Source organism: Delphinapterus leucas, chromosome 19 (assembly GCF_059928025.1).
Source record: "Delphinapterus leucas isolate spDelLeu-1000000601 "Yukka" chromosome 19, BTC_Dleu_Yukka2, whole genome shotgun sequence".
NCBI lineage: Eukaryota > Metazoa > Chordata > Mammalia > Artiodactyla > Monodontidae > Delphinapterus > Delphinapterus leucas.
The window spans coordinates 32,582,082-32,606,627 of NC_143147.1; the positions used below are offsets into that span (position 1 = coordinate 32,582,082).

The 24,546-nt window shown below is 57.3% G+C and overlaps 2 protein-coding genes and 6 pseudogenes across 2 annotated transcripts; all 8 read right to left on the reverse strand.

The window, feature by feature from the left end:
- Positions 1-572: 572 nt before the first annotated feature.
- On the reverse strand, positions 573-2,947 carry LOC149746692 (fibroblast growth factor 11-like; the record flags this gene model as incomplete). Its single annotated transcript, XM_089901811.1, has 4 exons — positions 573-848; positions 1,469-1,572; positions 1,777-1,887; positions 2,779-2,947. Coding segments are annotated over 4 exons (651 nt in total), but the record flags the coding sequence as incomplete, so codon positions are not given.
- A 470-nt stretch (positions 2,948-3,417) lies between these two features.
- On the reverse strand, positions 3,418-3,729 carry LOC149746693 (fibroblast growth factor 11 pseudogene; annotated as a pseudogene).
- Positions 3,730-5,835: 2,106 nt separating this feature from the next.
- Positions 5,836-8,023, reverse strand: LOC149746694 (transmembrane protein 102-like; annotated as a pseudogene).
- Positions 8,024-9,515: 1,492 nt separating this feature from the next.
- On the reverse strand, positions 9,516-12,053 carry LOC149746695 (uncharacterized protein SPEM3 pseudogene; annotated as a pseudogene).
- Positions 12,054-12,070: 17 nt separating this feature from the next.
- On the reverse strand, positions 12,071-13,418 carry LOC149746696 (uncharacterized; the record flags this gene model as incomplete). The annotated part of the gene is given in 3 exon segments (XM_089901812.1): positions 12,071-12,736; positions 12,739-13,148; positions 13,151-13,418. Coding segments are annotated over 3 exon segments (1,278 nt in total), but the record flags the coding sequence as incomplete, so codon positions are not given.
- A 2,362-nt stretch (positions 13,419-15,780) lies between these two features.
- LOC149746697 (uncharacterized protein SPEM3-like) lies at positions 15,781-17,720 on the reverse strand (annotated as a pseudogene).
- A 2,973-nt stretch (positions 17,721-20,693) lies between these two features.
- On the reverse strand, positions 20,694-22,023 carry LOC149746698 (uncharacterized protein SPEM3 pseudogene; annotated as a pseudogene).
- On the reverse strand, positions 21,986-22,983 carry LOC149746699 (uncharacterized protein SPEM3 pseudogene; annotated as a pseudogene).
- Positions 22,984-24,546: the final 1,563 nt, after the last annotated feature.

Here is a 24,546-nt window from a genome sequence, read left to right on the forward strand (position 1 = left end):
GGGAACCCCCCGCGCCATCTCGAGAAAAGGCTTTGGAGGGTGTGAGTGTGGAAGGAAAGAAGTGATCAGCCAGGACCATTGTCAGACATCCCCCTCTCTGACCCCTTTCCCGGGCCCAAGGATCTAAGGGTCTCAGCAGCCCCGGAAGTCATGGCCGGCCCCTAGGCTCCCTCAGGGTAGAGCACCTGGTGGGACGTGGCTGCTCAGGGCATGAGTGTGGCAGCAGGGGTGAGAGCAGGGCCAGAAGCAGGGCTGGGAGACAGGCTGTGGTGGTGGCGAGTGCAGGGAGCCTCCAGTCCGGGGACTACATGGCAGGGGGCAGGGGGACTGGAAGGGGAGGTCTCAGGGACACTGTGGAGAGAAGGCTCCCAGTACACAGCCACTGTGAAGGGGAGAGAGAGGAGCAGGAAGGAGACTTAGGCACCAAGAGAGCTCTGACAGGGCTCCCTTCCCCTACACTCCTCCTCTGGGAACCCACAGAAGGAGAGCTTCCCAAACCTCTAAAGGCCAAAGCCTTCCTGGCTTGACCTGTCATAGCATGTGTCCTCTTAAAACACTTATAGCCCCTTAGCTGTGTGTCACTAAATGTCCATGTCAAGGTCAATACCGTCCCATGTGGTCCACCTCTTCCCTGGGGGTCCATACTCACCCTCCAGGAGCTTGGGCACAAAGTGGGCGGCTGCCTTGGTCTTCTTGACTCGATTTCCCTTCATGACTCGGCCCTCCTTGTCCAGGCCCATGTACCAGGCCCGGCCAGAACGACGCTGGCGATAGAGTGCAGAGGCGTACAGGACATAGTAACTCTCAAAGATGCACTCCTTAAAGCGACACTCAGCTGTGAAATGTGGCTGAGGAGACAAAGACCCAGAAAGGCACACAGACAGAAAGACAAAAAGACACATCACTGAACAGAAGGGAGCCCTGGGAAGAACAAGGCAGGATATAATCCATACGTTTGAGACTGCGAGAGCCAACTTCTGAGTCCACGCAGGAACTGGGAGAAAGGGAGGATGAGGAAGAGTCTGGTGGCCCCCCGAGGGCCGGGAACTAGACTTCTGGGGGCCTGGGATAAGAAGATAACTTCTCTCTGCTCTACTCCCAACCTCTCACCATCCAGGGCACCTGGAGGGAATTTCTGCTTGGAGGAGTTCCTGAATCCTTCCCCAGCATCCTGAATGACTCTGGGGAAGTGAGTAATAATGAGGTCTAGAGGAGGTTGGAGAAGACACAGGGGTCCTAAAAGGTTGAAAGAGTTGGACATTCAAAGAGCCTGGGGGTATTTAGGAGGCTATTGGAGGAGAAGGGATTGGAGGGACGCTAGAGGAGGTGCTTGGGAGCGGGCAGTGAGGACAGGGTGTCGGCAAGAGCTGGAGGGAGAGGAAGCCCTGAGCTGCAAGATATCTGTAGTTGGGAAGGCTGTAGCTAGGGGACTCCCCTGACTGCAGGCCACCCTGCCCCCTTGTCTCACCGAGCTGTAGAGCAGCCCCTCAGCGTTCATGGCCACGTAGTGACCCAGCTTGGCACTCTGGATGGTGACTACACGGAGCCCCACAGGGATCAGGTTGAAGTGGGCTGGGGGTGGAGAGAAGGGGTATCGGTACCCCAAGCCTCCAATCCCCATCTGAGCCCCCCCTCAATTATGGTCCTAGTTCTACTTCTTCCTTTGCGGGGTCAAAGAGCCAGACTGAAAACAACAGAACCTGAAGCCACAATAGGACTGTCATCTCCTATGCCTGCGCTCCCCCTTCCCACCCAGCAGCTGGATTCCCCTCTCACTGAAAGAGCTGGTGTCCTCTGGGGTGCCCTGGATGCTCCCATCGGGATTCGCCTGGAGGTAGAAACCCTGGCGGCAGAACAGTTTGGTGACGATGCCTTTGAGCTGAGGCTCTGGAGAGAGAGACATTCATCTTGGAACATGACATCTCTGTTCCCAGAAACATTGCTACACTTGGCGGGATCAGAGGAGAGAAAGAAAGGAGGATGGAGGGAAGGAAGAGGGTCCCAGGGCCCCAGCTCCCTGACCCTCTAAGCAAGCTCTCTCCCACCTCTCTTTGACTCCAGAGGAAGCTGGGGTGTGGGTCCCTTCTGCTTCCTCTAACCAGCTTTCAGTTTAATTGATTGAAATGTATTTAAAGGCTTAATTCCTACTCTACAGCTCAACCAGGATGGGGGGAGGGGAGAAGAAGGAAGAGGAAAGGGAGAGAGATATGGAAACGCAGAGGACAGAGGGAGACAGGCAGAGCTGCTGAAAGTGCAGTGTGTTTGCGAATGTGGGGGGCATTAAGGTGACCCCAGGGTAGGGTCGCACCCTCAGGAGTGGGGGTGGGACTGGACCTGACGCTGACTCAGCACCTGCTGCTGCAGCTGCCGCTCGCTTCGCGCGGGCCTCGCCTTGGCCCACCGCCGGCCTGTCTGACACTGACCCATCTGTCTGTCTGTCTGTCTGTCAGTCTGCTGGCTCACGGGGGCCCAGCCCTCCCTGAGGCTCAGCCTCTCCCCTTCAGCCAGGTAATCCACCTGGGATGGGGGATATTCGGTACTAAACCAAGGAAATGGGGGAGGGGCCAGGAAGCTGGTGAGGCAGGCTGACTCACGTGGGGGCTGGGTCCCACACAAAGGGTGGGCTGCTGACCGTACCACTGCGGAGGGCCGGCGGCGGGGGGAGGAGGATGCCAGCGGGGGGGTGGGGGGTCTCCCCCTAGGGGAGCTGAGAGCGGACGGGAGCGAGGCCAGAGGGACTTCCCGCCTGTCGCACCGGGACGGGGACCACAGGCTAACCTTCACAACTCTCTTTGCCTGGCGCTTGCGGCCGAGTTCCCGGTACCCCCTCGTAGATGGTACGACCACCAGTCTCCGTGCGGCTATCCAGCCGTGTAGTGTGTCTGAGTTCCTCGCGGCAGAGGGTCTCCTGAGCCCGTGGGGCCCGATTTCTGAGCCGCGTAGGCGGTCATCGGGGAGTGCCCAGCTCCCTTCTTGAAGTGCAGGTCACGGGAGGAGGGCGCACAGAGGGGCGGACTCGCGAGGTAGCTGCAAGGACACCCGGGGGAGAGCTGGGGAGATTGGTACCGAGCCAGGCAAGCTCGGCGAGGAGGAACGGAGCCAAGGCTCGGAGGAGCGGGAGAACCGGGGCGGGGACGGGGCTTCCGGAGCCGCAGAAACCCTCTGGGTGACCCAGGCTTCCGGAACCCCCAGGCCCCTCCGCTCGGCATTGAAAGAATCGAGAGAGGGGGCACGTAGTAAGAGGATGGTGGGGGTGGGGACTCCTGTGTTGGGAGGGGGGCGAGCGGGAGCACCAGGCTTAGCCCCTCAAGCCTTCCCCTTGCCCTCGAAAGCGAGGAGACTCGGGGTTATGGACGCGAGACAAGGGAAACTGAGGCATCGTCTGGCCGAGGGTTTGTGGTCCAGGCCCACCCCCTTTCACTTTCGGGCAGTCCCCGTCAGTCGGGCCCCGCTCTTCCGAGTCCCTGGCCTCAACCTCCCAGGCAGAGAGACCCCCGGCCCGGAGACCCCGCCCCAGCCACTCACCCGGGCAGCGGTCCGGTCGCGCGCGCCGCCCCCCCCGCCCCCCCCGCACATGCGCACCTTGGACAGCAGGATGAGGAGCTGCTTCTGGCAAAGGAACTTGGTGCCCCGGGGACACACGCGCCGCTGCGCCGACACGGGCCGGCTGCCCCCGGGCTCGTGGACCTCCCGCTTCTGCCGGATGAGGCTGCTGGCCAGTGCCGCCATGGCGCCCCGGGAGGAGACACCCCAAAACCGGCAGGCTCCCGGAGCGCGCTGGGCCACCCCGGAGAAGCCCGCTAGCTCACCAGGACATGCTCTTGACTCTCCGGTCCGACTCGCCGCCTCACCCACGGGACCTGAGGATAAGCCCTAGACGACCCCCACCCCAGGCACCAGCTCCCACCCTTGGGCCTCGTGCTAGCTTCGCCAGACCCAGCAGCCTATGTACCTCTCAGTTGACCCCACCCTCCACCTTTGCCCCCCACAGAAAACTCCCCCTTCTCTGATCTCCAGTGTCCCTGTCCCCCACTAACACTATCCCAAAGCCAAGACACTCAAATTTTCCAGGATGTGGTTCCAATATCCCCAGGCACCTTTCCACCCTATTTCCGGGCCCTGCACTCCTGCCAAAGCCACTCTTGTAATTTTAAGGGTGTGGGTCCTTAGCTTTGGGGATATTAGCTCACCCCACCCCTGCTGGGGTGCTGCCAGTGTCTAGGAAGAACCCAACCTTGGTGTCTTTTCTTTTGCCACCCTCTAATTGAAGAATCCCCCACTTTTTTTCACTGAAGTCCCCAGAAAAGTATGCCTTGAAATATCCAGACTGTTGCCAATCAGCAAGAAGAGGTTCCCAGACCCTGTCTCTGGATGATACCGCTTTTTACCAAGTCACCCCCATTTCTAGTGGCACAGCATTCCAGCTGCTGAGCCCCTTTCCTCACCTTGTTACCATCCACTCCTTTTGAAGTCACCTCCAAATCCGCCCTTCCTAGTGGTTACACCAGGTGGTTGTCTGGAGGGCCCTGTGTCACCTCGGAATAAGGAGCATAGGTTTTTGGCTTTTTTCCTTTTTTCTGACAGCCCCTAATTTCCTCGGGGACAGCTGGTGCTGTTTAGATCCCACGCCCTCCGATCCAACCAGCCCCCCGAGAGAGGAGTGCACCCACGTTGTCACGGGTCCCCAAATGTGAACAGACCCGCTATAAGTCAGAGCGCATCAGAGCTTTCTGCGACAGGGCTTCCTTGTCCTCCCTGGGACTGCCTATAGCGCCCCCTCTTCCTTCCCCGACGCCCCTCAACCTGTCCTCTCTTGTCGATCCGGGGACAGCTGGCGCTGGCTCCGGTTCCAGGCTCCTCCCTCCCTGTAGCCCACAAGCGGAGCTTCCCCCCACGCCCGGCTAGGCGTCCCGGACCCCAGGAAGGAGTGAGAGTGTCTCCGCAGAGCGCGCTGGTCTGGCGAAGTGAGCGCTGGGCCTGGCGGCTGGACCAAGCGGAGCGGCGGCAGCGGTAGCGGCTGTGGGAGGCTGAGGCGGCGGCGGCAGCGACAGCGACTTCCCCCTCCCCCGAGAGCCGGTCCGGGGGCGGAGACGCCTGGAAATAGGGGGAGGTGAAGCTGGGCGGGCGGAACCCCGGGGTTCCTTGGAGGCAGGGAGTGGCGACGGTCTTAGAGACTGGCGGAGCCGAGGCAAGGCCGCATGTCTCGCATGTCTCCGGGTTCAGAGGAGGAGGGACAAGGAGGCGACTTCACTGAATGGAACTCTGGATGGGGGGAGAGGTTGGGCTTAGATAGATGGAATGGCGGATGCCCCGAGAATGGAGAAAGGGACCCTACTGCCCGGGATGGAGGACAGAACTGGATGAGGAAGGTGGGGGGAATAACTGAAGAGATAGCGGTGGTGGTGAGGTCTAGCCTGGGGTGAAATCCGGCCTCCTTAATGTCTCTGCTTTTGTGTGAGACAAATTGGTCAGTCCCTGGTCTCCATACCTTTCTCCTTTACACGTTCTTTCAGCAAATATATTACCCCCACCCCTATTGACTCCTAAGAGAAAAGACCATAAGAACAGGCGAGAGATGGATGCCAGAGGCTGCACCGGAGTGGGAGAGGTGCTGGCCACAGATTTGGAAAGTGGAGAGGCCAGAATGGAACGACCTGTGCCAGGGATGGGGCGGGAGGAGGGTGGGAGGAAGCGGAGGAACCGGCGAGGAGGCTTTCTAGAACGGGCTCTTCACGCTCAAAGGGCTCAGCCTGTCTCCCAGGTGAGGGGAGAGCAGTCCCCTCCACATCCCGCTGGCCAACAGAAGCACATTCCAGGTTAGTAGGAACAGCGTCTTTAATGGGCCCCGCCTCCCACGCCGGCTAAGCCGCCCCCCCTTGCGTGCAGCCTTGGCCGCTTCCACAGCGGCGCGCGGAGCGCGGGCAGGGTCCCTGCGAAGCAGGGCCAACGGCCCGAGCAGCGAAGCGGCGCCGTCCCCCGCACGGAGCTTTTGGCCACTCAGAAAATAGTGGGGCAGCGTCCCGGCCTCGAGCGCCCAGCAGCCGCTCACACGCCCAGTAGAGCAACGTCCGCAGGAGGTGGGGCGCCGCGACCCTAGTCCTGGCCACCAGAGGGCGCAGGAGCGCCTGAGCCGCCGCTCAGCAGGGGAACGGATATGCGCGTCTTGAGCGCGAGCTCTTGGCGGGCGAAGCAGAGCTGCCAGCCGGAGGCGTCCGGCCGCTCTGTGCCGCCGCCGCAGGGCACCAGCTAGAAGGAAGACGACTCCGAGGCCAGCGGGCCGGCCCACGAGTGGCTCCGAGGCCCCTGGGGCCAGCCGGCCACGGACACCACGGGGATCAAGTCGAAAAGCAGGAGGCGGCGCGGGGGCCCAGGCGCAGCCAGGAGGATGGTGGTGACCCCCGAGTGGCGGTCTGCGTGGACTAAGCGCGGGGCACCCGGAACCGGAAACGGGGACTCAGTGACCGCAGCCAGCGAAGCAGAGAACCAGGCAGCCACCTGGGCGGGGCACAATGTGGGCCACGCCTCCGGAGCCTCCAACGGCTGTGGCACTGGGCTAACGTCGGTTGCTTTGGTGACGTCACCATTCCGTTTTTTTCAGTGGTGAGGGAAAGCCAACATCGGTTACGTCTTGTTGAGGCAACTCTGGCACTGAAACATTACTAGGTGAGTTTTCCAAAGACTCGTGTGCCTCAGGCTCAGTGACGTGTAGCTGGTCCACGGAGATTTGCGGATCCTTGGGAGTTTCTTTGCTTTGGGCTGGGTGGATCGAATCACGTCCTCCTGGGACTAGGGGTCCTAGGCAATCCTGCCATGCCTCCCGGGCCGAGGTTCCGCGTACCTGCTCTGGGAGGAAGAGCCATGTGTAACAGGATCCCACGTCCGGTTGCAGCTCCTGCCCAGTGCCATCTAGCGAAAGCACGGGCACCAGGAGTGTGAAGCCGGCGTCGTAGTGAGGTCCCCGAGCGTAGGGACCTAGAGGCGCAGGCCCCAGATCCAGGGAGCCCTCGCGAATCCCGCAACGAAGCAGCAGGAGCTCTGCCTGAGGAGGAAAGCGAGGGTCCCGGCGGTGAACGAGACCTAAGGAAAGAGAAGGGATCGTAAAGTCGTGATCCAGAGCCGGGGCGGGGTGAGGCGGAGCTGAGAGCTGCAAGTTCCCGAAGGCTGGGAGGGTTACTTAGCAAGCAAAGAGAAAACAAAGTCCTTGGCCTGGAGGAGATCTGGTCCTGGCTTGGGACCTTCACTCCAGCTCGCCTGCACACCCAGCTCCTGGATCAGCTGGGTTAGTTCTTGCAGCTGCGCCCCAGAGCAGAAGTCGATGTCCGTGAGCGGCCGGGCTGGGGCTGGGAGCGGTGGGCCCCACCAGGGAGCACTCCCCCAGACCGCGGAAGCCGTATGGCTCTGTCGTTTGGGGGCTAGGAAATACACAAACGGGAGGAAGCCCAGACGGGCCGTACCTTTTGCTGCGGAAAACTGGCCCCCGTTCTTGGCTCTTCCAGAGGCCAAGAGGGTTCCCAAGACACAGTCCGCCTATGGGTCTGCAGACGAAGGGCCCTAAATTTAGTCTTGAAAGAGAACAAATAAATACCTCCTCCGTCCTTGCCCTTTTCTCATATGCTGGTCCCCGCCCCCATGCAACGGTTCACCTGACTCAGCAGGTAGAAAGTAGCTGTTTGGCCCCTCCTAAGGAATGCAATAGCCTCCTTCGCTGCCCCTTGTCTACGTCCCCTTACCTCTTTTTCAGAAGAGGCTAGTGGTTTGCGGCTTCCCTCTTAGGGTTAGCTACAAAGGCTGGGAAGAGAATGGATAGGAAGATTCAACAGGTAACTTCTTCCTGCTGCCTGTAAGGCCACGCCCTTAAATTATAACCACGCCCCTTTCTGGAGACTGTCGGGGTGGTTCCGGACCAGCCCGGCCTCCAGTCAGAGTTCAGTCACTCCTTTCGCTCTGCAGAGATCTCGCGGCCATCCTGGGAGTTGTAGTTTGTCTTCAAAGCTACCAGGGCGTTGGGGCCACGCCCCCACATCCTTTCCTGTTCCGTTGAAGTAGTGCCTGATGGAAGCTGTAGTTTCTATGGAGGTAAGCTATTCTCTGTCTTTATGATAAACTATTCTGTGTCTTTACAAGGCCAGGTGAAGCGCACAAACACTCCTTGCGGTTAGAACAGAGGCCTAACAGGATGGATCTGAATAGCAAACAATAATGAGGGACATACACTAGGGAATGCGGAAAATTGGGGACTCTACATCTCACTTGGGAGTAGAGGAGCCCTGGTCATTTAAATCTAGAAGGGTTCTTGCATGCAATTATAACTTCAGTTTAGAGATGAGACTGCAAGCCTAGAAAGGTTGCACATGACTTGTCCAAGTTCAGAGCTCAGCCAGAGAGCTGTTGGAAATGGGCTCTCCAGCTGGGACGTATCTCCTTGGAATCGGTGGTGGTAACGTTAGACAAGAACACACCGATAGTGTGCATGTAGTGACCCAGGGATGGACATCTGACTCAGGGAAGGGACATATTAGTGTTGCCCACCTCAGACACACAAGTGGTGTCAGGGAAAACACTTTGGAATCTCGCAGTTTATGTGTGTATACAGAAGAGTTATCAGGACTGAAAATCAAGTCCAGAGGAAACTCCAGCTGGGCTAGGGCAGGGCAATGAAAAATTATCAGGGGAAGGAAATGGCTTTCAGCGACCAGTGCTATCATGGACACAGCTTAAGTCCAGGATGAACCTAGGAGTAAGAATAATAGGACAGAAAGATAGGACACCAGAGACACGCTCACAGATTAGACCAATGCATACTGGACCAGGAATTCTAACATTCTTTTTCCTAGGGGTCTGTCTCCCCAGTGAACTAGGCCTAAGTCCATGGGCAAGAAAACTAAGTGGAGACACCTCGAACTATTTAGAGGCCTATGAAGGAGGGGACCCTCAGAATCCAGGGCTCAATTTGGGGAGCCTAAAACACAAGGTTTCCTAGTCACTGACAAAGAGAGGTCTTCTCCCTCAGTAACCAAGAGCCCCAAACACAGCCCAGAATGGGGGAGGTAAGTTTCCATACATCTGGTCGTGAGCCAAGAGACCAGATGAGGAAAACTGAAGCCTGGCCTCTTTCTCACAGTCCGGGGAAATCAGGCACTGGGTGTCCATCCCCACATCTTACCTCCTCCGTAGAGGGTGGCTTCTGAGCCACGCTAAAAATAGCTAAGTTCTCTGGTCTCTGGGGGAGCTTTAAGATGCCGGGGGTGGGTGACAGGGAAAGGAAAATTGCTCTAAACTCTAAAGCACTGCTCTCCGATAGCATTGTCCATGATGATGCAAATGTTCCAAATCTGTGCCGTCAAATGCAGTAGCGGCTAGCTCCATGTGCCTACTGTGCACTTAGAAGGTCGTGGCACTGAGGAACAGAATTTTTTGGTTTTTTTTTTGGCCAAGCCATGAAGCTTGCGGGTTCTCAGTTCCCCGACCAAGGATTGAAACCCAGCCACAGCAGTGAAAGCACCAGGTCCCAACAACTGGACCGCCAGGGAACAGAATTGGATGCCAGGGAAATTCTGTTCCCTGAGGAAGAGAATTTTTAACATTTTAACTTAATTTTTAACAGAATTAATTTTCCTTAATTTTAACTAATTTACATTCTAATAGGCATTTGGCTAGTGGCTACTGTAATTGACAGTGCAGCTCTAGGGCTTGGGGATAACGGATTTAGCTAGACAGCGATGGAGGGAAAGCAGGGATACTTTAGGTCCTCATCAGGTCCTGTGGAATTGGGCTGGAGTGGATGTCCTAAACCACCGACAGAACACTTCTCTTGTCTCTTTACTCCTCATGCATATCTGTCCCCTCTTTTTCTAAGTTGCTCTGAGCACACTGATATCCCCACACCTTGATGGTCTCCGGTGAGTTGTTGGATGTCTCTCGGTGAAGGCGCCTGGGAGACAGAGCTTCTCACTTGTCCCTGCCTGCTCTGAACTGTCTCTGGCGGGCGTCAAACACCACATGCCCTAGCCGGGTGCCTGACCCAGGACAGTAGGGCTTCCAGCTGGTTTTGGGAGGCGTAGACATCTGGCGATAGTTCTGGCAGGCTGGAGGAACTGTATCCATGCGGTGCTACACCCAGTCTTGGCTGCCTGCTCGCCGGGAGGGTGATTGGAGCTCAATCAGTACAGGTACTTCTGAGAAGATTTGCGGGTCATTGTAGGCCACCTGAGCCCTGGGAGAGCAGGAGTTCTGACTGGATGGGACAGAAAAGTCCATGGTATGCGCTGCCCAGCATCCTACTTTCGAGGAACTGCCTCAGATATAAATGACTGTCGGGTCTGATGTGGGCCCAAAACTTGGACAGAGTCAGTTCCTAGAGGGTTCTTGTGGAGGCCGGGGTTTGGGATAAGGCATGAGTTGTTATGGAGGCCTGATCTCTTGGATAAGCCAGAGTCTTGAGTAAGGGCTGGACACTTATGGGGGCCAGGATCTCGATTAATTCCCGAGTATTTGTGGAAGTTAAGGTCATGTGTATGTTCTGAGCTCCTGTAATTTCCAGCATCTTAGGTAAGGCCACATCTCCTTTTGACTTCAGTGGCTTGGGTAAGGCCTGGTTTCTTATGGAGGTCAGAATCTTGAGTAAGGCCTTGGGTCCTGCAGACTCCAGAATCTTGGGTAAGACCTGGATTCTTGTAGTCTCCTGAGTCTCAGGTAAGGCTTGAGCCCTTATGGAGGCGAGGGGTTTGCACAAGGCCTGGGCTCTTCAGATTCCTGGCAAAGGCCTGAGCTCTCGTTGACTCCAGAGTCTTGGGCAAGGTACGGACGCTTCTCTGGCCCAGAATCTTGGGTAAAGTCTGGACTCCTAGAGACTCCTGAATCTTGGGCATTACCTGTACTCTTGTCACATCCAGAATGTTGACAAGGGTGTGGGCTATTATGGAAGCCAGTTTTTTGGGAGAGCTCTTGACTTTTATAGAATACAGTCTCTTGCTTTTGTTCCAGATTCCTATAGACTCGAGAATCACGCATAAAGCCTGAGCTCCTCTGAATGTCAGAAGTTTGGAGAAATGGTGTGTTCTTGTGGAGACCAGAGGGTTGGGTGAGATATGGGCGTATAAAGAAACGTCTATCTCGAGTAGAACCTAAGCTCTTCTGGGAGCCAGAATCTTGGGTAATGACTGGATTCTTCTGAAGATCAGAGTCGTGGGAAAGGCTTGGATTCTTGCAGAGGTAAGGGTCTTGGGTAAGGCCTGGAAGCTTGTGGAGGCCTGGATCTTGAGCAAGGCCTGGGTTCTTGGGGAGACCTGGGTCTCGGGTAAGGCCTGGGTTCTTGTGGAGGCCTGGGTCTTGGATAAGGCCTGGGTCCTTGTGGAGGCCTGGATTTGGGGTAAGCCCTGGGTTTCTGAAAACTCTACAGTGTTTTGAAGGGCCTGGGGTCCTTTGGAGGACAGAGCCTTGGTTGAGGCCTAGACTCTCATGAAGTTCAGGGGGTTGGGGCTGGTTTGGGGTTTGGGAAGTAGTGGATAACTGGGGAGGGATGGGGCCCTGGGAAGAGAGGACAGACTGAGGAGACTTGGAGGTTGGGGGAAAGGTGGGGGTTTGTATTAAGGTGGAGGGCTTCTGGTGGTTGCTGTGTTGAAGGACAAAGGATCTGGGAGAAACAAGAGGCAGAGAAAGAGTGCATGGTGGGGGCATGGTGCATGGTGAGCTCTGGGCACTGGTTGGAGAATGGAAGCAAGGTTGAGAAGGTGCAGCATCCTTGGAGTACACCAAGAATGTGGGGTAGACTGGAGTCTGGGGGTCTGTGTTTCTCTTTTCAAAACTGCCAGGATGGAAGCTGCAGTAAGGGAAGGTCTTGGACTGTACCAATTTGTCTTTGGCATCATTTGAGATCTTCCCTTCCATATTCCCCAACTCCAGGTAACCAAGTATGGATCCTGTGGAGGGCTTGGCACTGTCCCTACTACATTGCTTCAGTGTTTGCTCTGCTGTACCAGAGCTCACCAGACCATGCCCCTCTTGGGGCCTGGAGGGGGTACCAGCCCGTCCACACTGAGGCGGCATCCAGCAGCAAGTTCTTTCTGGAATATCCAGAGTTCTGAGGCGGACACACATGGAATAAGTTCTGCTTTACCCTGCGGTCATGGTAGACCACATGGCCGGAGGAGAGGCCTTGGCTAAAGGCAGACAAGGTAGAGGGAATAGAACCTAGGATGGGCGTAGGGGTGGTGGACGGGACTTGAGTGTTCGTCAGGGCCATGCCCAGCCCTGGGACAGAGGTTGTGGCAGAGATCGGGACAGGGACTGGTGTAGGGGCTAGGGCAGGAGTAGTAGCAGGGGCAGAAGTTGGGAGAGGGACCAGAGTGTTGGCATGGATATAGGTCAGATGAGCATGGGTCAGGGTGCAGACAGATATTTGGCCCAGGGACTGGGCTGAGGCATGTGAGGTGTCCTGGTCTTGGGCCTGGGCTGGGGTCTGGGCTGAGGTATGCTCAGGGCCATGGACCTGGGCAGGGCTGTGCTCAGGGGTGAGGGCTGGGGAGGGGGTCTGGGCCTGGGGGGTGGTGTGCTCAGGGGAGTGGAATGTGGAGCAAGTCTGGGCCTGAAGTGGGGCGTGCTCAGAGGGGTGGGTGGAGGAGAAGTTCTGGGCTTTGACAGGAGTGTTCCCAGTGGGGTGCACTAGGGAGAAGGCCTGGGCCTGGGCGGAAGTGTGCTCATGGGCGTGGCCTCCGGAGCAGGTCTCAGCCTGGGTGGGGGGCGGGTGTGCTCAGGGGTTTGGGCTGAGGAGGTGGTCTGGGCCATGGCAGGAGCATGCGCAGGGGGCTGAACTGGGGGGCGGGTCTGGGCCCGGGCTGGGACCTGGGCTATGTCAGAGTCTGGTGTCTTAGTCTTGCTGTCTTGGGGCAGGTGGAGTGGAACCACGTCCACCTTGCTCATCCTGTGGAGCTTGGAAGATGCCTCCTGCCTGGAGTACAAGGTGGCTTGGGACTTTAAGGCTGTGAGCGGAGGGGCCTCCCCAGCTCCCACTACCCACTCCATACACAGTCCCCGTGGAGCCTCCGTGGAAGCCCCAGCCCGTCCACACTGAGGCGGCATCCAGCAGCACTCAGAAGAATTCTCGTCATTTGTGTCTGGTATCCAGGAGATTGGGTGGTGGTTTGGGTGCCGAGCAGGAAGCTTGGGCGATGGGGGAAGCGGTAAGAAACTCTTGAGCACAGGTTCTTGGGATCCACGGAGCAGCGCATGCACATGCGATGGCTGCCTACACAGCTGGCTTCCTTGTCTGGGGGAAAGGCGAGATGGGTCAGGGCCTGGCTTCCTGAGGGGCTGAGAATCAAGGTAGGGATAGAAGAAAGGGCACAGGCCCACATCCCCTGAGCTCACGCTGGCGCCCACTCACCCTTGGAGAGCATACGATTGAAAAGTACCCGCAAATAACCCTTCAGATGCCTCCAGAGCTGAGGGAAGCAGGGGAGGGGGGAGACCGAGAGCAGGGTTAGCCCTGAAATCCAACCCTTGTCCGGCCACACCCAAGCAGCCCTCCCATCTCAGCCCCTTCAAGGCCCCAGGGCTCCCCCAACTCCGCTGCCCAGATCCTGCTCTGACCATAGTCACCACATTCATCCCCAAGTTGAGGAAGATGAATCTGATTAGGAGCAAAAGAATTGAGTCTCCTAGCTCCTGGCATTTCCTGGGGATGGTGCCAGAGCATGGCTCGGCTCGGTAGAGGGCTCGCTCACCCGTGACCAGGGGTCCAAGGACTGCCTGGGTCCCCTGGCCTCCACATAGTCACTGGGAGCCAGACTGGGTCATAATGGGGCAGGTGGTGAGGTCACAGTGAGGGAGGGGGATGAAAAGGAGGACCCAGGGTAGCATTCCCTGGTAACCAGGGTCAGGTAGGCTGAGCCTGGACAGTCAAACAGGGCCCGGTGGCCGGCACACCTCCCCTCGAGTGGTCATTCATTTGCTCACCACCCACTGACTCACTTGTTCAAATGACACATTCCGTCTCTTGGCCCCTCTTGAGACTAGGAAGACCTCGGCCTCAGAGGCCTGCTGAAGACCTGGTTGGAGTCCAGAGCCTCAGCCTTCTTCATGCCCTTCACTGGGCGTGGAGCTGGACCTGCCCAGATGTGGAAACTCCCAGGTTGGAAGCAGCTTCTTGTATGAGGCTCTTTGGGGACAGGGACAGCTGAGACACAGAGGAGGTGCCCAGACACCAGTGGTTTGGAGTCTGCAGCTGCAGAACTACTTAGTGCATGGTATAGGACCAGGAGGGGCCTGCTGTCAGGACTGTGCCCACTAAATCAAGGGGACCCTCAGGCCAAGAAGGGGACACTGGCTTCTTATTGCAGGAAGCCAAGGGCAGGGACCAAGGCTGGCAGAAGGAGTGGCGCTTCCAAGCCACAGACCACCAATGTTTCCTGGACTCTGGCGCTCTTTATTCCTCTCTCCATGCCCTGCCCCCCCGCCCCCCCGCGACCGCCCCCATTTGCCGCCGGTCAGTTCATTTTCCCAGTCTGGCTCCTGTGCAGAGAGGGCCTCGAGGCCGAGGTGGAAGGTAGCAGTGACTTGGCCCACGTTTGGCTCTCCTGCGGTTGCCGCTTCCGCTCCAGGCTGTCATACACCTGATAGTTGGCATTGCCCCCCGGGTTCCGACTGAGTGGCATGAAGGTGGGTGGAGGTGGAGGGTGCTCGTTAGCCTGGACGTCGGGCAGGGGCTGGGAGGGGCGGAGGAGCAGCGCTGAGCTGGGAGCCGGGGCCCGCTTGTACGAGGCCCCGGCCAGCACCGTGAGGGAGGCGGACGTGGCCAGAGGGCGCCGCACGGGCAGCATCTCGGCCCATTCGGCCACCCGGCGCCGCACCTCGTGGGGATCCCGGGAGTAGTTCAAGTGTCCCGTGAAGGGGTGCGGGCTGCGGTTGGGCTGGCTGTGAGCACAGCTGGGGAGGCTCCGTCTGTGGGCCGGGGGGGAGTTGCGCCGCCAGGCTCCGGGCCGGCAGCCCAGGAATTCTTACATTCCTTTTTCCCAGGGGTCTGTCTCCACAGTGAACTAGGCCTAAGTCCGTGGGCAAGAAAATTAAGTGGAGACACCTCGAAAAATTTAGAGGCCTATGAAGGAGGGGACCCTCAGAATCCAGGGCTCAAGTTGGGCAGCCTAAAACACAAGTTTTCCTAGTCACTGACAAAGAGAGGTCTTCTCCCTCAGTAACCAAGAGCCCCAAACACAGCCCAGAACGGGGGAGGCAAGTTTCCATACATCTGATCGTGACCCAAGAGACCAGATGACGAAAACTGAAGCCTGGGCTCTTTCTCACAGTCTGGGGAAATCAGGCATTGGCTGTCCATCCCCACATCTTACCTCCTCCCCAGAGGGTGGCCTCTGAGCCACCCTAAAAAGAGCTAAGTTCTCTGAGCTCTGGGGGAGCTTTAAGGTGCTGGGGGTGGGTGACAGGGAAAGGAAAATTGCTCTAAACTCTAAAGCACTGCTCTCTAATAGCATTTTCCATGATGATGGAAATGTTCTAAATCTGTGCCGTCCAATACAGTAGCCGCTAGCTCCATGTGCCTACTGAGCACTTAGAAGGTCATGGCACTGAGTAACAGAATTTTTTTTTTTTTGGCCAAAGCATGAAGCTTGCGGGGTCTGAGTTCCCAGACCAGGGATTGAAACCCAGCCACAGCAGTGAAAGCGCCAGGTCCCAACACCTGGACCACCAGGGAACAGAATTGTATGCCAGGGATATTCCGTTCCCTGAGGAAGAGAATTTTTAACTTAATTTTTAACAGAATTAATTTTCCTTAAATTTAACTAATTTACATTCTAATAGACATTTGGCTAGTGGCTACTGTAATTGACAATGCAGCTCTAGGGCCTTGGGGATGACAGATTCAGCTAGAGAGCGATGGAGGGAAAGCAGGGATAGCTTAGGTCCTCATCAGGCCCTGTGGGATGGGGCTAGGGTGAATGTCCTCAAACAACCGCAGAACACTTCTCTTGTCTCTTCATTCCTCGTGCATATCTGTCCCCTCTTTTTCTAAGTTGCTCATCACACACTGATATCCCCACTCCTTGATGGTCTCCGGTGAGTTGTTGGATGTCTCTCGGTGAAGGTGCCTGGGAGACAGAGCTGCTCACTTGTCCATGCCTGCTCTGAACTGTCTCTGGCGGGCGTCAAAGACGACATGCCCGAGCCGGGTGCCTGACCCAGGACAGTAGGGCTTCCAGCTGGTTTTGGGAGGCGTAGACATCTGGCGATAGTTCTGGCAGGCTGGAGGAACTGTATCCATGGGGTGGTACACCCAGTCTTGGCTGCCTGCTCGCCGGGAGGATGATTGCAGCTCAATCAGTACAGGTACTTCTGAGAAGGTTTGCAGGTCATTGTAGGCCACCTGAGCCTTGGGCGAGCAGGAGTTCTGACTGGGTGGGATAGAAGTCCATGGTATGTGCTGCCCTGCATCCTCCTTTCGAGGAACTGCCTCAGATATAAATGACTGTCGGGTCTGATGTGGGCCCAAAACTTGGACAGAGTCAGTTCCTAGAGGGTTCTTGTGGAGGCCAGGATTTGGGATAAGGCATGAGTTGTTATGGAGGCCCTATCTCTTGGATGAGCCAGAGTATTGAGTAAGGGCCAGACTCGTATGGGGGCCAGGATCTCGATGAATTCCTGAGTACTTGTGTAAGCTAGGGTCATGTGTATGTTCTGAGCCCCTGTAAATTCCAGCATGTTCGGGAAGGCCTGGAAGCTTGTGGAGGCCTTGGTCTTGAGCAAGGGCTGGGTTCTTGGGGAGGCCTGGGTTTGTGGTTAGGCCTGGGTGTCAGGAAACTCTGCAGACTTTGGAAGGGCCTGGGGTCCTTGGGAGGACAGAGCCTTGGTTGAGGCCTTGACTCTCAGGAAGTTCATGGGTTTGGGCCTGGCTTGGGATTTGGGAAGTAATGGATAACTGGGGAGGGATGGGGACCTGGGAAGAGAGGACAGACTGAGAAGACTTGGAGGTTGGGGGAAAGGTGGGGGTTTGTATTAAGTTGGAGGGCTTCTGGCTGTTGCTGTGTTGATGAAGGACCCGGTATCTGAAAGAAACAAGGGGCAGATAAAGAGTGCATGGTGGAGGCATGGTGCATGGTGAGTTCTGCGTACTCGTTGCAGAATGGAGGCAAGGTTGAGAAGGTGCAGCATCCTTGGAGTACAGGAATTTGGGGTAGACTGGAGTCTGGGGGTCCGGTTTCTCTTCTCAGACCTGCAAGGAATGAAGCTCCAGTAAAGGAAGGTCTTGGACTGTTCAAATTTGTCTTTGGCATCATTTGAGATCTTCCATTCCATATTCCCCATATTCTGGGCCTGGGCGGAAGCGTGCTCATGGGCGTGGCCTCAGGAGCAGATCTCAGAATGGGGGATGGGTGTGCTCAGTGGGGTGGGCTGAGGAGGAGGTCTGGGCCTTGGCAGGTTCATGCGCAGGGGGCTGAACTGGGGGGCGGGTCTGGGCCCTGGCTGGGGACTGGGCTGTGTCAGAGTCTGGGGTCTTAGTCTTGGTCTCTTGGGGCAGGCAGAGAGGAACCACGTCCACCTTGCTCATCCTGTGGAGCTTGGAAGATGTCTCTTACCTGGAGTAAAAGTTGGCTTGGGACTTTAAGACTGTGACCGGAGGGGCCTCCCCAGCTCTCACTACCCGCTCCTTCCACAGTCCCCGTGGAGCCTCCGTGGAAGCCGCAGCCCGTCCACACTGAGGCGGCATCCAGCATCACTTAGAAGCCTTTTCATAATTTTTGTCTGGTATCCAGGAGTCAAGGTGGTTTGGGTGCCCGAGCAGGAAGCTTGGGCCATGGCGGAAGCGGGAAGAAACTCTTGAGCACAGGTTCTTGGGATCCACGGAGCAGCGCATGCACATGCGATGGCTGCCTACACAGCTGACTTGCTTGTCTGCGGGGAAAGGCGAGACGGGTCAGGGCCTGGCTTCCTGAGGGGCTGAGAATCAAGGCAGGGATAGAAGAAAGGGGACAGGCCCACATCCCCTGAGCTCACGCTGGCGCCCACTCACCCTTGGGGAGAATACGATTGAAAAGTACCCGCAAGTAACCCTTCAGATGCCTCCAGAGCTGAGGGAAGCAGGGGAGGGGGGAGACCGAGAGCAGGGTTAGCCCTGAAATCCAACCCTTGTCCGACCACACCCCAGCAGCCCTCCCACCTCAGCCCCTTCAAGGCCCCAGGGCTCCCCCAACTCCGCTGCCCAGATCCTGCTCTGACCATAGTCACCACGTTCATTCCCAAGTTGAGGAAGGTGAATCTGATCAGGAGCAAAAGAATTGAGTCTCCTAGCTCCTGGCATTTCCTGGGGATGGTGCCAGAGCATGGCTCGGCTCGGTAGAGGGCTCGCTCACCCATGACCAGGGGTTCAAGGACTGCCTGGGTCCCCTGGCCTCCACATAGTCACTGGGAGCCAGACTGGGTCATAATGGGGCAGGTGGTGAGGTCACAGTGAGGGAGGGGGACGAAAAGGAGGACCCAGGGTAGCATTCCCTGGTAACCAGGGTCAGGTAAGCTGAGCCTGGACAGTCAAACAGGGCCCGGTGGCCGGCACACCTCCCCTCGAGTGGTCATTCATTTGCTCACCACCCACTGACTCACTTGTTCAAATGACACATTCCGTCTCTTGGTCCCTCTTGAGACTAGGAAGACCTCGGCCTCAGAGGCCTGCTGAAGGCCTGGTTGGAGTCCAGAGCCTCAGCCTTCTTCATGCCCTTCACTGGGCCTGCAGCTGGACCTGCCCAGGTGTGGCACCTCCCACTTTGGAAGCAGCTTCTTGTATGAGGCTCTTTGGGGACAGGGACAGCTGAGACACAGAGGAGGTGCCCAGAGACCAGTGGTTTGGAGTCTGCAGCTGCAGATGTACTTAGTGCATGGTATAGGACCAGGAGGGGCCTGCTGGCAGAACTGTGGCCACTAAACCAAGGGGACCCTCAGGCCAAGAAGGGGACACTGGCTTCTTATTGCAGGAAGCCAAGGGCAGGGGCCCAGGCTGGCAGAAGGAGTGGCGCTTCCAAGCCACAGACCACCAATGTTTCCTGGACTCCGGCGCTCTTTATTCCTCTCTCCATGCCCTGCCCCCGCCCGCCACCGCCCCCATTTGCCGCCGGTCAGTTCATTTTCCCAGTCTGTCTCCTGTGCAGAGAGGGCCTCGAGGCCGAGGTGGAAGGTAGCAGCGAGTTGGCCCGTGCTTGGCTCTCCTGCGGTTGCCGCTTCCGCTCCAGGCTGTCATACACCTGGTAGTTGGCATTGCCCCCCGGGTTCCGGCTGAGTGGCGTGAAGGTGGGTGGAGGTGGAGGGTGCTCGGTAACCTGGACGTCGGGCAGGGGCTGGGAGGGGTGGAGGAGCAGCGCTGAGCTGGGAGCCGGGGCCCGCTTGTACGAGGCCTCGGCCAGCACCGTGAGGGAGGCGGACGTGGCCAGAGGGCGCCGACGGGCAGCATCTCGGCCCATTCGGCCGCCCGGCGCCGCACCTCGTGGGGATCCCGGGAGTAGTTCAAGTGTCCCGTGAAGGGGTGCGGGCTGCGGTTGGGCTGGCTGTGAGCACAGCTGGGGAGGTTCCGTCCGTGGGCCGGGGGGGAGTTGCGCCGCCAGACTTCGGGCCGGCAGCCCAGGAATTCTTACATTCCTTTTTCCCAGGGGTCTGTCTCCACAGTGAACTAGGCCTAAGTCCATGGGCAAGAAAATTAAGAGGAGACACCTCGAAAAATTTAGAGGCCTATGAAGGAGGGGACCTTCAGAATCCAGGGCTCAAGTTGGGCAGCCTAAAACACAAGGTTTCCTAGTCACTGACAAAGAGAGGTCTTCTCCCTCAGTAACCAAGAGCCCCAAACACAGCCCAGAACGGGGGAGGCAAGTTTCCATACATCTGATCGTGACCCAAGAGACCAGATGAGGAAAACTGAAGCCTGGGCTCTTTCTCACAGTCTGGGGAAATCAGGCATTGGCTGTCCATCCCCACATCTTACCTCCTCCCCAGAGGGTGGCCTCTGAGCCACCCTAAAAAGAGCTAAGTTCTCTGAGCTCTGGGGGAGCTTTAAGGTGCTGGGGGTGGGTGACAGGGAAAGGAAAATTGCTCTAAACTCTAAAGCACTGCTCTCTAATAGCATTTTCCATGATGATGGAAATGTTCTAAATCTGTGCCGTCCAATACAGTAGCCGCTAGCTCCATGTGCCTACTGAGCACTTAGAAGGTCATGGCACTGAGTAACAGAATTTTTTTTTTTTTGGCCAAAGCATGAAGCTTGCGGGGTCTGAGTTCCCAGACCAGGGATTGAAACCCAGCCACAGCAGTGAAAGCGCCAGGTCCCAACACCTGGACCACCAGGGAACAGAATTGGATGCCAGGGATATTCCGTTCCCTGAGGAAGAGAATTTTTAACTTAATTTTTAACAGAATTAATTTTCCTTAATTTTAACTAATTTACATTCTAATAGGCATTTGGCTAGTGACTACTGTAATTGACAATGCAGCTCTAGGGCCTTGGGGATGACAGATTCAGCCAGACAGCGATGGAGGGAAAGCAGGGATAGCTTAGGTCCTCATCAGGCCCTGTGGGATGGGGCGGGGGTGAATGTCCTCAAACAACCGCAGAACACTTCTCTTGTCTCTTTATTCCTCATGCATCCCCTCTTTTTCTAAGTTGCTCATCACACACTGATATCCCCACTCCTTGATGGTCTCCGGTGAGTTGTTGGATGTCTCTCAGTGAAGGCGCCTGGGAGACAGAGCTTCTCACTTGTCCCTGCCTGCTCTGAACTGTCTCTGGCAGGCGTCAAAGACGACATGCCCGAGCCGGGTGCCTGACCCAGGACAGTAGGGCTTCCAGCTGGTTTTGGGAGGCGTAGACATCTGGCGATAGTTCTGGCAGGCTGGAGGAACTGTATCCATGGGGTGGTACACCCAGTCTTGGCTGCCTGCTCGCCGGGAGGATGATTGCAGCTCAATCAGTACAGGTACTTCTGAGAAGGTTTGCAGGTCATTGTAGGCCACCTGAGCCTTGGGCGAGCAGGAGTTCTGACTGGGTGGGATAGAAGTCCATGGTATGTGCTGCCCTGCATCCTCCTTTTGAGGAACTGCCTCAGATATAAATGACTGTCGGGTCTGATGTGGGCCCAAAACTTGGACAGAGTCAGTTCCCAGAAGGTTCTTGTGGAGGCCAGGATTTGGGATAAGACATGAGTTGTTATGGAGGCCCTATCTCTTGGATGAGCCAGAGTATTGAGTAAGGGCCAGACTCTTATGGGGGCCAGGATCTCGATGAATTCCTGAGTACTTGTGTAAGCTAGGGTCATGTGTATGTTCTGAGCCCCTGTAAATTCCAGCATGTTCGGGAAGGCCTGGAAGCTTGTGGAGGCCTTGGTCTTGAGCAAGGCCTGGGTTCTTGGGAAGGCCTGGGTTTGTGGTTAGGCCTGGGTGTCAGGAAACTCTGCAGACTTTGGAAGGGCCTGGGGTCCTTGGGAGGACAGAGCCTTGGTTGAGGCCTTGACTCTCAGGAAGTTCATGGGTTTGGGCCTGGCTTTGGATTGGGGAAGTAATGGATATCTTGGGAGGGATGGGGACCTGGGAAGAGAGGACAGACTGAGAAGACTTGGAGGTTGGGGGAAAGGTGGGGGTTTGTGTTAAGTTGGAGGGCTTCTGGCTGTTGCTGTGTTGATGAAGGACCCGGTATCTGAAAGAAACAAGGGGCAGATAAAGAGTGTATGGTGGAGGCATGGTGCATGGTGAGCTTTGGGCACTCGTTGCAGAATGGAGGCAAGGTTGAGAAGGTGCAGCATCCTTGGAGTACAGGAATTTGGGGTAGACTGGAGTCTGGGGGTCCGTGTTTCTCTTCTCGGACCTGCAAGGAAGGAAGCTGCAGTAAGGGAAGGTCTTGGACTGTTCACATTTGTCTTTGGCATCATTTGAGATCTTCCATTCCATATTCCCCATATTCTGGGCCTGGGCGGAAGTGTGCTCATAGGCGTGGCCTCAGGAGCAGATCTCAGAATGGGGGATGGGTGTGCTCAGTGGGGTGGGCTGAGGAGGAGGTCTGGGCCTTGGCAGGTTCATGCGCAGGGGGCTGAACTGTGGGGCGGGTCTGGGCCCGGGCTGCGGACTGGGCTGTGTCAGAGTCTGGGGTCTTAGTCTTGGTCTCTTGGGGCAGGCAGAGAGGAACCACGTTCACCTTGCTCATCCTGTGGAGCTTGGAAGATGTCTCTTACCTGGAGTAAAAGTTGGCTTGGGACTTTAAGACTGTGACCGGAGGGGCCTCCCCAGCTCTCACTACCCGCTCCTTCCACAGTCCCCGTGGAGCCTCCGTGGAAGCCGCAGCCCGTCCACACTGAGGCGGCATCCAGCAGCACTTAGAAGCCTTTTCATAATTTTTGTCTGGTATCCAGGAGTCAAGGTGGTTTGGGTGCCCGAGCAGGAAGCTTGGGCCATGGCGGAAGCGGGAAGAAACTCTTGAGCACAGGTTCTTCGTATCCACGGAGCAGCGCATGCGCATGCGATGGCTGCCTACACAGCTGGCATACTTGTCTGCGGGGAAAGGCGAGATGGGTCAGGGCCTGGCTTCCTGAGGGGCTGAGAATCAAGGCAGGGATAGAAGAAAGGGGACAGGCCCACATCCCATGAGCCCATGCTGGCGCCCACTCACCTTTGGGGAAAAGACGTTTGAAAAGCGCCCGCAAGAATCTCTTCAGATGCCTCCAGAGCTGAGGGAAGCAGGGGAGGGGGGAGACCGAGAGCAGGGTTAGCCCGGAAATCCAACCCTTGTCCGGCCACACCCCAGCAGCCCTCCCACCTCAGCCCCTTCAAGACCCCAGGGCTCCCCCAACCCCGCTGCACATATCCTGCCCTGACCATAATCACCATGTTGATCCCCACGTTGACGAAGATCAAGCTGACCAGGAGCAGAAGAATTGCGTCTCCTTGCTCCTGGCATTTCCTGGGAATGGGGCCAGGGAACGGCTCAGCTCCATAGTAGGTTCGCTCACCCATGGCCGTTGCTCCCAGGACTGCCTGGGCCCCCTGCCCTCCACTTTTAACTGGGAGCTTGACTGGGTCATAATGGGGCAGGTGGTGAGGTCACAGTGAGGGAGGGGGACGAAAAGGAGGGCCCAGGGTGGCATTCCCTGGTAACCAGGGTGAGGTAAGCTGAGCCTGGACAGTCAAACATGGCCCGAAGGCCGGCACACCTCCACTTGAGTGATCAATCATTCACTCACCGCCCGCTGACTCACTTGTTCAAATGACACATTCCATTTCTTGGCCCTCCTGAGAATATGAAGACCTTGGCCTCAGAGCCCTTTGGAAGGCCTGGCTGCAGTCAAGAGCCTCAGCCTACTTCATGCCCTTCACTGGGCGTGGAGCTGGACCTGCCCAGATGTGGAACCTCCCAGGTTGGAAGCAGCTTCTTGTATGAGGCTCTTTGGGGACAGGGACAGCTGAGACACAGAGGAGGTGCCCAGACACCAGTGGTTTGGAGTCTGCAGCTGCAGAACTACTTAGTGCATGGTATAGGACCAGGAGGGGCCTGCTGTCAGGACTGTGCCCACTAAACCAAGGGGACCCTCAGGCCAAGAAGGGGACACTGGCTTCTTATTGCAGGAAGCCAAGGGCAGGGACCAAGGCTGGCAGAAGGAGTGGCGCTTCCAAGCCACAGACCACCAATGTTTCCTGGACTCTGGCGCTCTTTATTCCTCTCTCCATGCCCTGCCCCCCCGCCCCCCCGCGACCGCCCCCATTTGCCGCCGGTCAGTTCATTTTCCCAGTCTGGCTCCTGTGCAGAGAGGGCCTCGAGGCCGAGGTGGAAGGTAGCAGTGACTTGGCCCACGTTTGGCTCTCCTGCGGTTGCCGCTTCCGCTCCAGGCTGTCATACACCTGGTAGTTGGCATTGCCCCCCGGGTTCCGGCTGAGTGGCATGAAGGTGGGTGGAGGGGGAGGGTGCTCGTTAGCCTGGACGTCGGGCAGGGGCTGGGAGGGGCGGAGGAGCAGCGCTGAGCTGGGAGCCGGGGCCCGCTTGTACGAGACCTCGGCCAGCACCGTGAGGGAGGCGGACGTGGCCAGAGGGCGCCGCACGGGCAGCATCTCGGCCCATTCGGCCGCCCGGCGCCGCACTTCGTGGGGATCCCGGGAGTAGTTCAAGTGTCCCGTGAAGGGGTGCGGGCTGCGGTTGGGCTGGCTGTGAGCACAGCTGGGGAGGCTCCGTCCGTGGGCCGGGGGAGAGTTGCGCCGCCAGGCTCCGGGCCGGGAGCCCAGGAATTCTTACATTCCTTTTTCCCAGGGGTCTGTCTCCACAGTGAACTAGGCCTAAGTCCATGGGCAAGAAAATTAAGTGGAGACACCTCGAAAAATTTAGAGGCCTATGAAGGAGGGGACCATCAGAATCCAGGGCTCAAGTTGGGCAGCCTAAAACACAAGGTTTCCTAGTCTCTGACAAAGAGAGGTCTTCTCCCTCAGTAACCAAGAGCCCCAAACACAGCCCAGAACGGGGGAGGCAAGTTTCCATACATCTGATCGTGACCCAAGAGACCAGATGACGAAAACTGAAGCCTGGACCGT